Consider the following 13,516-nt stretch of genomic DNA (forward strand, 5'->3'; position numbering starts at 1 on the left):
TGAATGCATAATACCGCCGACCGGCGAGTTAATGCGCCGTCGGTCGAAGTAAAATTTCACCGAAAGATTTCGAGACTCTCTCCCTCCGCGCTTGTTGTGCCGCCGCCGTATGTTTACGAGAGTTCGCTCGTAAAGTTTATTGCGGCTGCCGGGGAGATATTTCCCGCGCGCGCTGCTTTTATACACACGCATGCGTGTTCTCGAGCCCCGGCGCACGCTTTTAATATCCCGGCCTCGACTCCGATGATCAGCCGACGAAATCGAAACCCCGAATCCGCGAGCTTTTAATTTCACCGCTGCAGCCGCTGCTGCGCTACAGATATATAGCCATACACGTACGCGCGCGCGCGCGTGTGTGTATCGGAGGAGAGAAATAAAAAGTGAGAGCGGGTAATGAGAGGGACGTGATGAAAGAGCGCGCGCGAGAAATAAGAGGAAGGCGCGCTCGGGCTCACGTAAGTGCCACAAAGAACCCCCGTCCCGTTTTTGCCGCCTGTTTCTCTCTCTCTCTCTCTCTCTCTCTCGAGTTCGTTTTTATTTTTTATTTTTTTTTCATTCTCTCGTAATTTAACTCGGCCTCGGTGTGCAGTGTTCGAGGTGGTGGAAGCTGTTCCTTTTGCGGCGGGCTGAAGTGTTCTTTTGCAGCGTATAATGAAGGGGGAGCTTTGTTCCCAAATAGATTTTTCCTCGGCGAGATTTCGGGGTATAGTAGAGCTCTTTTTAAAAGCTGCGCGGCTGTCGATACACGCGCGCGTCTTGATAACGCAGTTTCATATACGGGCGAGTCGGCTCGGATCGGATTCCGATACACACGCGCAATGACACCTCCTTCGATGATAAAAGTCCTCTGGCTTCGAGAGAGGGATAGCCTCGTAAAAAGCACCGTCGATGTTGTTTTCAATAACGGGCTTTTATCGCTTAATGCCGCGAGTGACAATCCCCTCGAGGGTTTAGCTATATAGTCCTCGATCGTCGTCGTATACGCACCGCTTGTTCCACCGATTGTTCCCATGGAGAGAGAGAGAGAGAGAAAAAAGCCTCCCCACCAAGTAATAATTATCTCCTCGGAGATTGCGGTATAGCTTCGTCGTTAGCCGGAGATTCGGGACAAATCGCCTTATCGCGCGGGGCTCTTACGCATTTTTTCGGTTGGCCGCTCGCTTTTAAGGGGAATTTTGGGGATAACGTCGCCGGGACGTGATACTTTGAAAAAAATCGTCTAAATATAGTTCGCGCAATCTCACGATAAAGGTATCTTTACGCTTCCGCGATGCGCCACGGCCGTCGTCATTCTAGTCCGCGTCATCATCCGTCGAGCTTCGCTGATGACGAACTCGAGTCTTCGCACAAGTTCCAAATGTCACTCACTGTGTATACTCCTTCAGCGTGATTCCTTAGGGGGCAAATTAGCTTTCTCGACGCTGACAGCTTCTTGAAGGGTGTGCGTTGACGATTAGCTTACGAAGATTTCGCGGGAGGAAATGACAATTTCAGCCTCATCCGATTTTCCAAGCGGAAGTAGGCAGTTTGGGAGTAGGTTGCGCGGAGGGAAGATACTGCAGCGGAATGACTTATACTACAGCAATTTATTGAGTCGTAAAAAAAGTGTAAACGTATCACATTTGAGCATATCACATCGCGATCAGTACTTGCAAAATCTCTCCTGGAAGATATGCTGGCCGTCTTTGCACTCGCATTTCTTATGTGGCACGGCGAAGCAAAATTGTTGGCAACCGCCGTTCCCGATGACGCATGGATGTGCGTCGCTCGAAGCCTGCATGAACTGGCCTACAATGCGCACTCCGGCTACGACCTGAGTTGTCTCGATCATCGGAGTCATTTTGACGCCTTTGTTACCGTTGACTTTATCGTACCGCCAAATACTGACCGAGTTACCGATGTACACGTGCTTTCCGTGTATGTAGATCGAGGTTGGATACTGCGGCTGATTCACCTCGATCTGTTTGCCGTTGTTGCCGTTCATGTCGCTGAACCAAATCTTGGAGGTCTTCCACCTATCGGAGATCCAGTACAGCTTGGCATCCTCGTAGTCGATGGCTATTATGTGATACTTGTTGTGGTAACTCACATCTCCTATTTCCTTCAATCCGGTGCCGTCTGCCGCGGTTCGCTGAATGTCTTTACGCTCGCCATTCCAAGCCGTGTAGAAGAGGTACCCTCGCTCAGAGTGAACGACCAAAGAGTGGGGACATGCTTTCATGGGGTAGCTGGACTCGTGGGTGAAGGAACTTATTGTCTTCTGATACTCGCCGCTCTTGTCGAAACGGAGAACCATGAGCGAGTGATCGGTACTGTTGTCTGCGGACCTTTGAACGTAGTATATATTGCCTGTCTTCCAGTCGTAAGCGACGTCCTTGATCTGGTAGTCTTTGGTGACGGTCGTCAATAACCTCTGAGGCAAGGGAACTTCGTTGTCCATGATGTTGATGGCGAATATGCTAAAGTCGTCGCTAAAGATGAATTCGTGCGTGATCCAATTGTAGTCGAAGTCGATGGTATCTTTGAATTTCAAAGAGAGCGCCACAAACGTAGTCGGCGGAATGGCTTCGGTGAAGATGGTCTTGCTCTCATTCAGAATTCTGCCTCTGATGACATTTCCTCTGGTGTACAGCATGAATTCGGTTACTGGAGCGCACAATTTGCCATCAGATTGCAATTCCCAACCAGTTTGACAGGCACAAATTCCATCCAGACTTGATTCATTCTTGTCTAAAATACACAACTGTTGGCAGTTTTTGTTCTTACAAGGATTTGTAACATTGCGGCGACTTGCGAGAGACCTCATAGCCTTTATACCATTTGCGTGTGAATAATAAGACCTTGGGCCACAATAGCCGTTGTTGATTTTACAAATCGAAAGACTAGATGCATCAAACCAAAATAGTCTACCGCCGAATATCGTTAAACCGTCGACTTTGCTTGAAATCGTCTGAAGAGCCCGACTTTGAGTACCATAGTAATTGATACTTTCTATTTTTTTAGAATGCACGGCATAATAAATCCTCTGACTTTCCCGATCAATAGTAAAAGACGTGATGCTATCAGCAATTTCTACGATGGTCGTCAATGATCTGCCTGACATGGTTGCCCTTGAAATCTGAAAAATCAAGAGGGTTTTACATTCGAATTAATTGCTCATTGCCTAATGAGTAGAATAAACAACAAAGTATTACCGATTTGTTGGAGAGAACAATGATGAGACCACGTTCAGGATCCAATGCAAAATCACTCGGGCTTTGGATGTCTGACAGGATTGTTTCATAATATCCGCCTTCTTTATCCATGCAATTTATTGTTTCCGTCTTTATGTCCAAGATGTAGATGTTTTCGGTAATATAGTCTATTCTCAGAGCTACTGGTTTCCATCTAGCCCGATAACGTATATCTTTATACTTCGAAGACAGTGATTTGATTGTGGATGTATGAGAATCACACCAAAAAATATTATCGTGATAAAAGTCAGAAACGAGTTCAGCTGTTTCCTTATTTCCAGGTAGATGAAGTGGCTTGCTGAAGCTTATATCGTCGGGATTCATAAACCACATGCTACCATTGTTATTGGTTAGTGTAATCACTTGTTCCAGATTCGGCAACTCGACATCTTTTGGTAAGTGTTCACACGACTTGGCATCCACGCCCAGCTGCCAGCCATCTCTGCACGAGCATGCGTAGTCAACGGTTGCCGTCGTTTGGTTTTGGGTTAGCAAACACAATCCCTCACACCCATCCGCCTCGTCCTTTTCGCAAGGATTGCTTATGCTGATACGATGGGAACCCGTTCGAATGACTTTGATATTATTCGAGGAAATTTCATTTAAGTTATCCTTATCGCAGCTTCCATTGATTAACTTACAGAAATATAGGGATTCATTGGTCGACCAGAAAATTGTGTCGTCGAGCAATGCTATGCTCAAAATTTTTATTGAGACATTAGTCATAAGTTTGTAATTTCCACCGTCATAGTTCTTACTGGCGATGCTCGCGTAGTCAGTCGCGTAGTAAATGATTTTGGCTTCGCGATCTATCGTGATTGCCGAAATATCCTGGCCTGCTAGGATGAGTATTTTCATAGACCCGTCCATGGCGATTCTCAATATCTGGAAAATTTTGATAATTCTATTAGTGTTATAACTTACATTCAAAGCGAAGAGATAGTCAATTACTTACGCCGCTCGAACGTTTCACGCCGAATAAGAATCCGCTCATCGGATCAACTGCTAAATCAGTCGAGTTTTCGAAATCCGTCGAGAGGGTTCGATAAAACTTCGTATGTACGTCAATGACCTTTAACGACTTTGATACGCTTTCTATCAGGTACAATTTCTCGTTCACGAAATCCGCGGCTATGGATGTGATCTTCCACTCTTTGGGATACCTTATTTTCGAATGTTCTATCGGAAAAGATCTAATCGTCCAAGTGCTTTTGTCCACCCAGTATATCGTATCCTCTGTATAAACATCGAATATATTTACGGTCTTATTGGTGCTTGGGAGATTGCGTGAATTTTTCTCGTCCAGATCCAGATAACCAAAGCCACTGGTACCGGCCATAAGAATCACCTGGGAATAATTAACCGAAGCTGGTTGTTCTATCTTTGTGCAACTGCCAGTTAACTTGCCTGATTTGGCATCTATACCCAGCTGCCAGCCATCTCTGCACGAGCATACGTAGTCAACGGTTGAAGTTGTTTGATTTGAAGTTAGCAAACACATTTCGTTGCACGCACCCGCCCCTTCGCTTTCGCAGGGATTGCTCATACTAGGGCGGTGAGAACCAGTGCGAATAGTATGGGAAGGATAATTCAAAGAAATTTCACTTATTTTATCCTTATAGCAGTTTCCATTCTTTACTTTACAGAAGTGTAAAAATGTATTGCTCGCCCAGAACATTGTGTCGCCGAGCAATGCTATGCTCGAAATGTTCATTGACACCTTGGTCAATAGTTTGTAAGGATCTCCATCGTAATTTGAGCTAGCGATGTGAACGTAGTCAGTCGCGTAGTAGATTAGTTTAGCTTTATGGTCTATGGTTATTGCTGAAATGTTATTGCCGAATACGATTCGTACCATCACCGACCCGTCCATGGCGATTCTGAATATCTAAAAATTTTAACGAGTCTGTTATGTCATAACTTAGATTTGATGTTGAGAATATAGATTGCCAGCTACTCACACCCTTGGAACGTTTCACGACGAATAAGAATCCGCTCATCGGATCAACTGCTAAATCAGTCGAGTTTTCGTAATCCGTCGAGAGAGTTCGATAAAACTTCGTATGTACGTCAATGACCTTCAGCGTCTTCGATACGCTTTCTATCAAATACAATTTCTCGTTCACGAAGTCCGCGGCTATGGATGTGATGTTCCAGCTTTTCGGATACCTTATCCTCGAATGTTCTTTGGGATAAGATCTAATCGTCCACGTGCTCTCGTCAACCCAGTATATCGTATCCTCTGTATAAACATCGAACAGATGCGTGGATTTTTTGGTGCTTGGAAGACCGTATAAAGTCTTGTCGTTCGAATCCAGATAATCGAAGCCATCTGCACCAGCCACGAGAATCACTTGTAAATAATTGGCAGGAGTCGATGATTCCAACTTTGCTGTGTTCGTACAACTGACGGTAAATTCATCTGAAAAAGATTAATAAATTAGTGAAAAATGCAGTTTTATATTTGGTTGTAGACTACGCGACATGATTGATAATAATATAAAACTCACGTGGTTTGTGAACGACGAGAAACGCTATCGTAGAAATGAAGATGCAAATAGTAATAACAGCAGTGACGCTCAGACAACAGCACTTGGAGCATACCACTTCGAGCTTCGGCGGCACGTAAAGGATCCCCAGGAAGCGTTTACGCTTATTATCCGCCTCCTCGTCCTCGTCTTCGATCAGTACAGTATCTGCGTATCACACAAAAACCATTGATTTTTATACGGAGAGAAATCCGCTATTAAACGCTAAACAGGCCTTGATTCAGTCATAAGATTGCGAGTTTTGGTGGATCATATTCGAAATTGCGCGCGCATTTGTAGCACGGAATTAGATGCCCAATGAGAAATCATCAAGCAGAGAGCAGTGTTGCATCAGCTCGTTTGTTGGCGCGGCTTGATTCTTAACCTCTTTTTATGCGAGGCGATTGGACCGAGACTCGGAGGAGAACAAAGAGATGCGGATGTTGGGAGGAGTTACACACAGTCCTTACATAGTCAAGTTTTTGTTGTTATAGTTAATAATGTTTACACTCCATGCAAGTATCAAAAAACTCACCGCTCAACGCAGACATGCTGATGCGCTTTGTGCTGTTGCTCCGATTCATTTTCGATTCGATGAACGATTCACTTTATAAGTAGTACGCGTAGCTCCGACGCTTTTGACCGTCCACTGAACAATGTCCAGGCTAGTGTATATACATAAGCAGTCGGTCCACTCCAGTGCTGCACATAAGAGATAGCACACTTATCGCGTTTCCGACGAGTCAGCGCTGATGTATCTTGTCGCGGCATAAACATTGCCAGGGGCGTACGCAGTGCGCGTATATAATTATAGTGTACTGAGAATTCTTGATTGACGCTTATCTAGTATCTCTTCGTGTGTTGTTTTAATTGGACATTGTTAAAAATTTGCGCTTCAAATTTAATAACTGTTAAACTATCCAAAATTAATTTTTTTGTTAATATTTTGTAATTGTTTTTAATAGGTCATTGCATCGAGAAGTGCAACTTATTTTTCGGTCAAAATTATAAGAATTTCAAAATGTTTCGAACATGTTCTTCAACTATCGAGTCACTGGCTCCACTACTATTATCCTCTGCCTTCCAAGTCTCATTCGCCAACTACTTCGCATTGAGTATGTGAGGTTCATATAAACAAAATCTTTCTCTCTCTTCTTTTCAGCGTCGATCCAACGACGTCTCCGCAACAAGCCTTATTCATGTCTCCAAGCGGAAGAGGCCAATCCGTAAGAAGAAGAAAAATAAGCGTCTCGATCGAGTCGCTCCCCTCCGGAAATTTCGGAATTGCGACTACTTCCGGGCTTCGGTACACCTTGTTCTCTCCTCGTGCACAGACAAGAGGAGGGGAGACTCTAAGCGGATTAGTATACGCAATTTTTTCGAAGCAAAAGACGTACACCGGATGAAAAGCGTTCGCAGCAATAAAAATGACGTATCGATCACAACGGCCCTTATTTCTTGCTCTTTTGGCTGTATATACTTGCGCGTATATTCTTTTAATCCTCGTACATACTCCGCGCAGCTCATTATCCAGCGCTCGTAAATGTTCACGAGAGCTGCGCGCGCGGACGAGGAAAAAAGTATATACGTGAGATGCGCTCTCTTCGTCCATACGAAAATCAATATTACAGTGGGCACACGAGGAAAGTCTCACTGCGAGGAAAAAGAGAAGAGAGGACCGCGCACCTTTGTAAAAGTGTCGCGCCTTATCAGTTCGACACAGCCCTTAACAGAACAAAGTATGCGCGCAGTTTTAACGTACACTATTCGTCCGAGAAGCGAGCGAGAGAGAGAGAGAGAGAGAGAGAGAGAAGCGTATTATACCGGCCACAGCGAGTGCACGGCGAAGATATCGTGTAAGTCGGACTTAAAGGCTCTTCTCTCGCTCTCTCCGTAGCGCGCGAATGAAAGAAGAAGCCGAGAAGAACCGGCTGTGTGTATATACCTATACCGCCGGAATCCACTGGCACTACTGCCTTTTTCTCGCCCTCTAGGATTTGGGCCGGCCTTTTTGCGGCCCCTTTGTCTCTGGCTCTCGAGTGTGTTTTTTTCCCAGCACAGCTGAGCGCGCTGTGGCCAGCAGTCTACGGTTATATGAGCCCGAGAGCTTATCGAGGTAATGGAAAAGAAATCGGCGCCTCGAGGATTATCGAGAGCAAGCGAGCGTCGATAGTTCGAGATTATTCTTCTCGCGCCAGGGATTTTTCGAAAATAAAGGCAGGCTGTATATAATAGGTACATCATATCTACAAGTTCCATTCACAGATCGCGGCAATATCGTCCGCGCTGTGTGGCATGGGAGAGATGGATCGACGGCATTACACTGCATCGCGGGCTTTATTATTCAGCCGGTGTGTATACACGGATAGCGGGTGATTGAATTCTCGGACGAGCGTGTGTGCGTCGATAACCTAATGATCGGCCTGAATGATGATCGACCGGCGATTATCATCGCTTCGGGTATGTATCGCGTATGCTCGATGACGTTTCCGGTATCTCGGACGTATCGCGAGGATGTAAAAATTCAAAGGGATATAGCTCTGGGTGGTAGGGGAGAGACTGCATAGGCATGGGTGTTTCGGACGTAGCTTTTGATCGAATTCATCGTTTTCAGTAGGTCGAACCTTGAAAAATTAAAGAGAAAGTATCTTCGTATGGGTAGTCATTTGGAAAATTTTAAACTTGCCTTAGGTAGACTATTAACACCGCTTAATCTCTCGAAATCCTCGTAGTTCCTAGCTCGCGACGCTAGGTGGCGTGTAGGCGCTTTTTCATCTCCTTCGTCACTTTCAGTCGCGCAGAATGTATATGTAAGACCGTGTTGCGCATGGCAAAATAGCCTCGGACCACCTACTTAGCTCACTCATGCTATAACTGCTGATATTTGTAAAAAAACGCATAGATATGTCGCCTTCCTAGAGTGCGCATCAAGACCTTGGACCGAGGAGAAGACCAGCAAGAATAACAATAAACAAAGCTCTCGCTCGCGCTTTGTCAAACGGAGAGCAGCAGTCCCTCTGGGCAGCGCAGTCATTAAAATTGTGGCATACGTCCCTCTCCCCCCGCCGAAACTTGGAAAACGCCGAGCAGCAGCAGCAGTGGCGGCGGCCCTGGAATTGGTTTGTAATTCCATTTCAACGGTCGCGTGCGGTCGCCGACTATTGGATTCGCCGACTCTCTCTCTCTCTCTCCCTCTCTCTCTCTCTCTCTCTCTCCCGCTCCTAATCGAATACGTTCTGCGCGCGCTCGATATTAATAACCGAATATCTATTTGCTCGGATAAACTTCGGGCCGCATGCGGAATAAACTGCTTACTGCAGCGCTGGTGTCCTCTCTCTCTCTCTCTCTCTCTCTCTCTCTCTACTCGACAGGATAGGGAGAGCGATTCGATTCTGGTCGAGCGGATTTTTCGCGCGGATTGATGTTTGGCGATTCATGGAAAAACGCTACTGCTACCATTTCGATATGCTCGACTGTGGTACATAGGCCTCGCGGCGCATGTACAGCTGGAGGTGCGTATAATGGCTTTTTCGGATGGTAAAAATTGCTTAATCTTTCAATTTTCGGGCTATTGGCTCTGTCTTCGGTTCAGCAAGCTTTTTTCCCATTTCGGTATGCAGGTTATATTCACACGCGAACGTACAACGCATTACGCATCGCGGAGGAAAAAGAGAAGCTTCTTAGCAGTCCATTAGCGGCCGGGTCTGCGCATTCGAATTAAAACAGATAGCGCAAGAGTAATAGCGGAAAAGTGTCGTCTTCTGGCCGCTCGCGATAAAGCAGCCGTAATATTTGAGCCCATAAATAAACAATAAGCGCGACGGACGAATCTCTCACGGTGATCTCTCTCTCTCTCTCTCTCTCTCTCTCTCTCTCTCTCTCTCTCTCTCTCTCTCTCTCTCAGAGCTACCTCAGCCGCGCACTACCTACTTCGAGACGCGTGTGTATACAAGATTTCCGTCATACACGTGCACACTGCGCTGCTGCTACTGCTGCTCTTCCAAGAAAGCTACTTCGCCACTGCCGCCGTCGCCATACATACATAAAGCGAGAAAGTAGCTGGAGGTGGGGAGAGGACAAGTAATTTCCTCGGGCGAGGGCGTGAGGAGCATAGCCGACTCTTGCCGCGCCGAACTAAACTAAATAATATTGATGGCGAACGGAAATTGAAAGCCGTTACGGTTGCGGCGACGTTGCATAAATAAAATCCTCCCGCCCCCCCCTCTCTCCCCTGCTCTCGCTGTATACGTATATGTATATATGTAATGGACGCGCGAGCTTGCATTAGGATTAGACCGCAAGTCGTGTGCGGGGAAATAAATTTTCTCAAAGGCGAAATTTATCGGCTTTTATGATGTAAGGGCTGCTGTGCCGTGTGTTGCGCCGCTGCCAACTCCACGGGCCGGTATAGAAGGAGGAGAATATCGCGACGCCGAGCGTATGGAGCTTTTCGGCGATGCTTTATGGGGGCAGGGAGCTTTTCCGAGTTTTAACGATTGATTGATTGACTAATGGCCCTGCAGCGCTCGAATAACGTATACGAGGGATTGATAACGCAAATGCGATATCGTTTGAATTTCCCGCTCTTTTTTTTTTCATTCTAATCCGAGACACGCGCGCATTATCATATAAGGCGATTATGCAGCGCAGCAACTCTTTCAGGAATACCGGAGCTCGCTCGCATATATAATAAAACAGCCGCGTGTGTAAAGAAAATACCGAGGCATAAAGGACAGAGCATCAGCAGCAGGTCTCATGCAAATTCTCTCGCGACGACGGCGGCGTATATCTGAAATGCTGAAAAACGAGGGGCTTAGAGCGGCGAGTGCGCGGCCGGCGATAGGTGACGACGTTGTCGCGCCGCTTATACTTATACACAGGCATATATTATATGTACACTCGCACTGCCGCGAGTGGTATAATTTTTAGGCCGGCCATTCGTCCTTCTTTCCCGGCATTTATGGAGTCGTACACGCGTACTTCTCTCTCCGGTATAATAAGGAGCTTTCGAGTCTGTGGCTGCATGGTGGGGGATGATTTAACGGAGAATTTAATAATCGGGCTATTTTTAGCCGCGCGCGAGTATACATATCGGATTAGCGATTATTTCGGGCAAGCGGATTCTATTATCTAACCCTCTCTCTGATGGGCCGCGAGAGAGAAATTTCGAAAAAGAGGCAGTGCACACGCAGTATGCGGCTCAGTGGCCCCTTTGTTCGGAGACCAGGACTCGTCCAAGTACGACGATAATTATCATATAATCGTTTCGTCGGATTTATTCTCCGCTGAAAAATATCGTAATGAATATTTCAACGCAGCTATACGAGTATTAAGAAGCGAAATAAACGCTCTCTTTTTGTCAAGCTCCTTCCCCCCCGCGCAATCGTAATAAAACCATACGCACTCGAGGCATCGGCGCGTGCATAATAACGCCGCAAAGCTCGGGACATAAAGCGACACCGGCTGCATATAGGTATATACGCGCGCACGTAGCTCGTAAAGGCCCCTTCAATTCGCGGCCGCGGGAAAATTGCTCGCAACGGCTTTTTTCTCTCCCTGTCCGTTTTATATCGCGTCTCTCGCTGTTGTGTGTGTAATTGAATCGATAATTTATTCATCCGGTATGCACATACAGAGGCGAGAAAATCTCGACGCGGATTTAAAACCGAAATCTAAAACAAAAGCGTCTCCTTCTCCGGGGAGAGCGAAAACTCCGGAGCCTCTTGACCCACTTGCCGCCGAGAAACAAATTGAATCCTTTGTGCATCTGGCTTCAATATTCCCCGTGCACTGCAGCTTCGCGTCTGTATATAATAACGTCACACACAATATAGACTCCATATCGTTATACACAAGCTGTGTAAAACAAAAAAGCACTTGTACGAATGTATACCTGTGTCCGTGTCGGAGACGTATAAAAGGCTGGGAATGATTTAACGATTAGCGAGCTGTAATTGTGCCATTACCACACGGGCTCGGCGATTTATACGCGGGACATTACCCGGCGCATTACGCGCTTGCGCGCATTAAACTCATCTTTGCACGCGGGAGCAAACTGCCGAGAGTTTCCTCCCTCTCTTCAGGTTTCTTTCCTCCGCCGAAGTTTTACGGATCTAATGTCCGACCGATTTCGCGGTTTTACTACTTGTTTGCGCGGCTGATGCGCGATGACTTTTCTCGCGCTTAAATTGATCGATCAGCTGTACTCGCGCCGGCCTTTCTTCTTCTCGAGTCTATGCATACATATATAGTGCACGAAAGAGAGAGAGAGAGAGAGAGAGAGAGAGAGAGAGAGAGAGAGAGAGAGAGGCTGGAATTGCAGCGAGCTACTCGATGATGAAACATTCACCGAGCGAGTGTGGTACGTCGAACCGGAAGTACATTGTGTTGTACCGGCGGCGTTCTCGTGATTGCCGGCATTGTCGCCGTCTTTTTCAGAAAGCCAGGATATATGCAAAGGTGTAGGTATATAGGTACGTAGGAGCAGCGGCAGCTTTGAATCATTAAGCGCACATCTCAGCACTCCTCGATATGTTTTCGCAGTGGGTTGACCGCCTAATGAGGATCTCGAAGCCGCAGCCGGAGAGTTTAGCAGCGGGCCTTAATTATCCGCGCGCGAAATCAGGCCATACTCGCCGACGAGTTGCGAGTTATGTATGTATAGATAAACATACGTAGATACGACACGAATTTTTTGCGCTCGTTGTATGTTGGCTCCGCAAGATGTTTTTGTTCGATTGAATGTTACGCCTCGTTGTCAGGAGGAATTAATAGGCAACAACATTCGTTCGCATAGATTTAAATTAATTAGGCGACAGAGTATACAGTATATGTACAGTTATCTGCAGTGATTAGTTAGCGTGCACGTATGTCTTAACCGTTTGATCTCGAGATGAAGCTTATTACGAGAATTCCGAGTATTCTCATTTAAAACTAAACTCGTGGCGGTAGATTCAACCGTTTTATTATGGGTCGATTTTTTCCTCGCACCTGCAGCTGCCGTATATAATAATAATCAGCTTTCCCTCATCTACACGGAAGTACAACACGAGGGTGTAGTCGTTAATTTAAAATCTGACGCCTAAAAATTTATTACACTGTGATAGAGATAATTTTTCAACATTGAAAAACTTGCAGGTTTTGCGAATTGAACTATTAAACTGACAATCTATAGCCTTAACTGCTCGGTCAAATCATTTCACTCACACCATCACTTCCCGTCTCCCCTTATACCAACGCATCAACCTCAAAAAAATCCACCCAACCCACCTTCCACTTCCACGCCCAATCCACAGACTCGCACACCATCAAACTCCTTGGAAGAAGCCGCCGCAGCAGAGAGCGCAGAACAGTTCGCATGCGCGGAGCGAAGCACGTGAGCGGCTCTCGGCTCCAAAGAGATACTCGGCACCGCGGCAGTTGCGCGCGCGAGCCAGCAGCAGTTGGACCGCCGGCGCTGCTGCTGCATCCGATCGCGCGAGTCTCGTATACGCTTCAGTGTACCACACGTCTCATACACACTCTGCACACAACAACCAACCCGTCAGTGATCGCGCGAGGGATATGCGAGTACCGAGCTCTGCTGCTGGAGTCCAGCGAAGGTAGCCCATAGAGCGAAAAAATATAAATCGAATTACCGAGTACGCCGTGTGCGTAGAGCGAGAAACTTATACGCGGGAAACTTTTTTAACGAAGCTCTAACCGCGACAAACGGCGGAACTTTGGTGTGTGGGGGGGGGGGGGGGGGGACCCGTA

The 13,516-nt window shown here is 46.6% G+C and overlaps 2 protein-coding genes across 2 annotated transcripts in view; one reads left to right on the top strand and one right to left on the bottom strand.

Annotated features, from left to right (window-relative positions):
* Nucleotides 1–1,567: 1,567 nt before the first annotated feature.
* LOC100121254 (low-density lipoprotein receptor-related protein 6) lies at nt 1,568–6,444 on the bottom strand. The gene is made up of 6 exons (XM_008215786.3): nt 6,297–6,444; nt 5,744–5,929; nt 5,195–5,655; nt 4,189–5,121; nt 3,195–4,118; nt 1,568–3,118 (listed from the first exon to the last, which is right to left on the bottom strand). Exons 1-6 carry the CDS (start codon nt 6,343–6,345, stop codon nt 1,643–1,645), a joined length of 4,029 nt encoding a protein of 1,342 aa, XP_008214008.1. The 5' UTR covers nt 6,346–6,444; the 3' UTR covers nt 1,568–1,642.
* Nucleotides 6,445–13,179: 6,735 nt separating this feature from the next.
* LOC100121207 (zeta-sarcoglycan) overlaps nt 13,180–13,516 on the top strand; it is a 94,641-nt gene continuing 94,304 nt past the window's right edge. Inside the window, exon 1 of the mRNA XM_031922337.1 lies at nt 13,180–13,362. The gene's annotated coding sequence lies outside the window, so the exon portion shown is untranslated. The remainder of the gene's footprint in view (nt 13,363–13,516) is intronic.

This window comes from Nasonia vitripennis, chromosome 1 (genome assembly GCF_009193385.2).
Source record: "Nasonia vitripennis strain AsymCx chromosome 1, Nvit_psr_1.1, whole genome shotgun sequence".
NCBI lineage: Eukaryota > Metazoa > Arthropoda > Insecta > Hymenoptera > Pteromalidae > Nasonia > Nasonia vitripennis.

Coding starts and splice junctions, on each gene's coding strand:
- LOC100121254 (XM_008215786.3), bottom strand. CDS start 6,345: ATGAATCGGAGCAACAGCACAAAGCGCATCAGCATGTCTGCGTTGAGC. Junction 5,122..5,194: donor TCGTGAAACGTTCCAAGGGT/GTGAGTAGCTGG, acceptor TAAAATTTTTAG/ATATTCAGAATCGCCATGGA. Junction 4,119..4,188: donor GCGTGAAACGTTCGAGCGGC/GTAAGTAATTGA, acceptor AAAATTTTCCAG/ATATTGAGAATCGCCATGGA.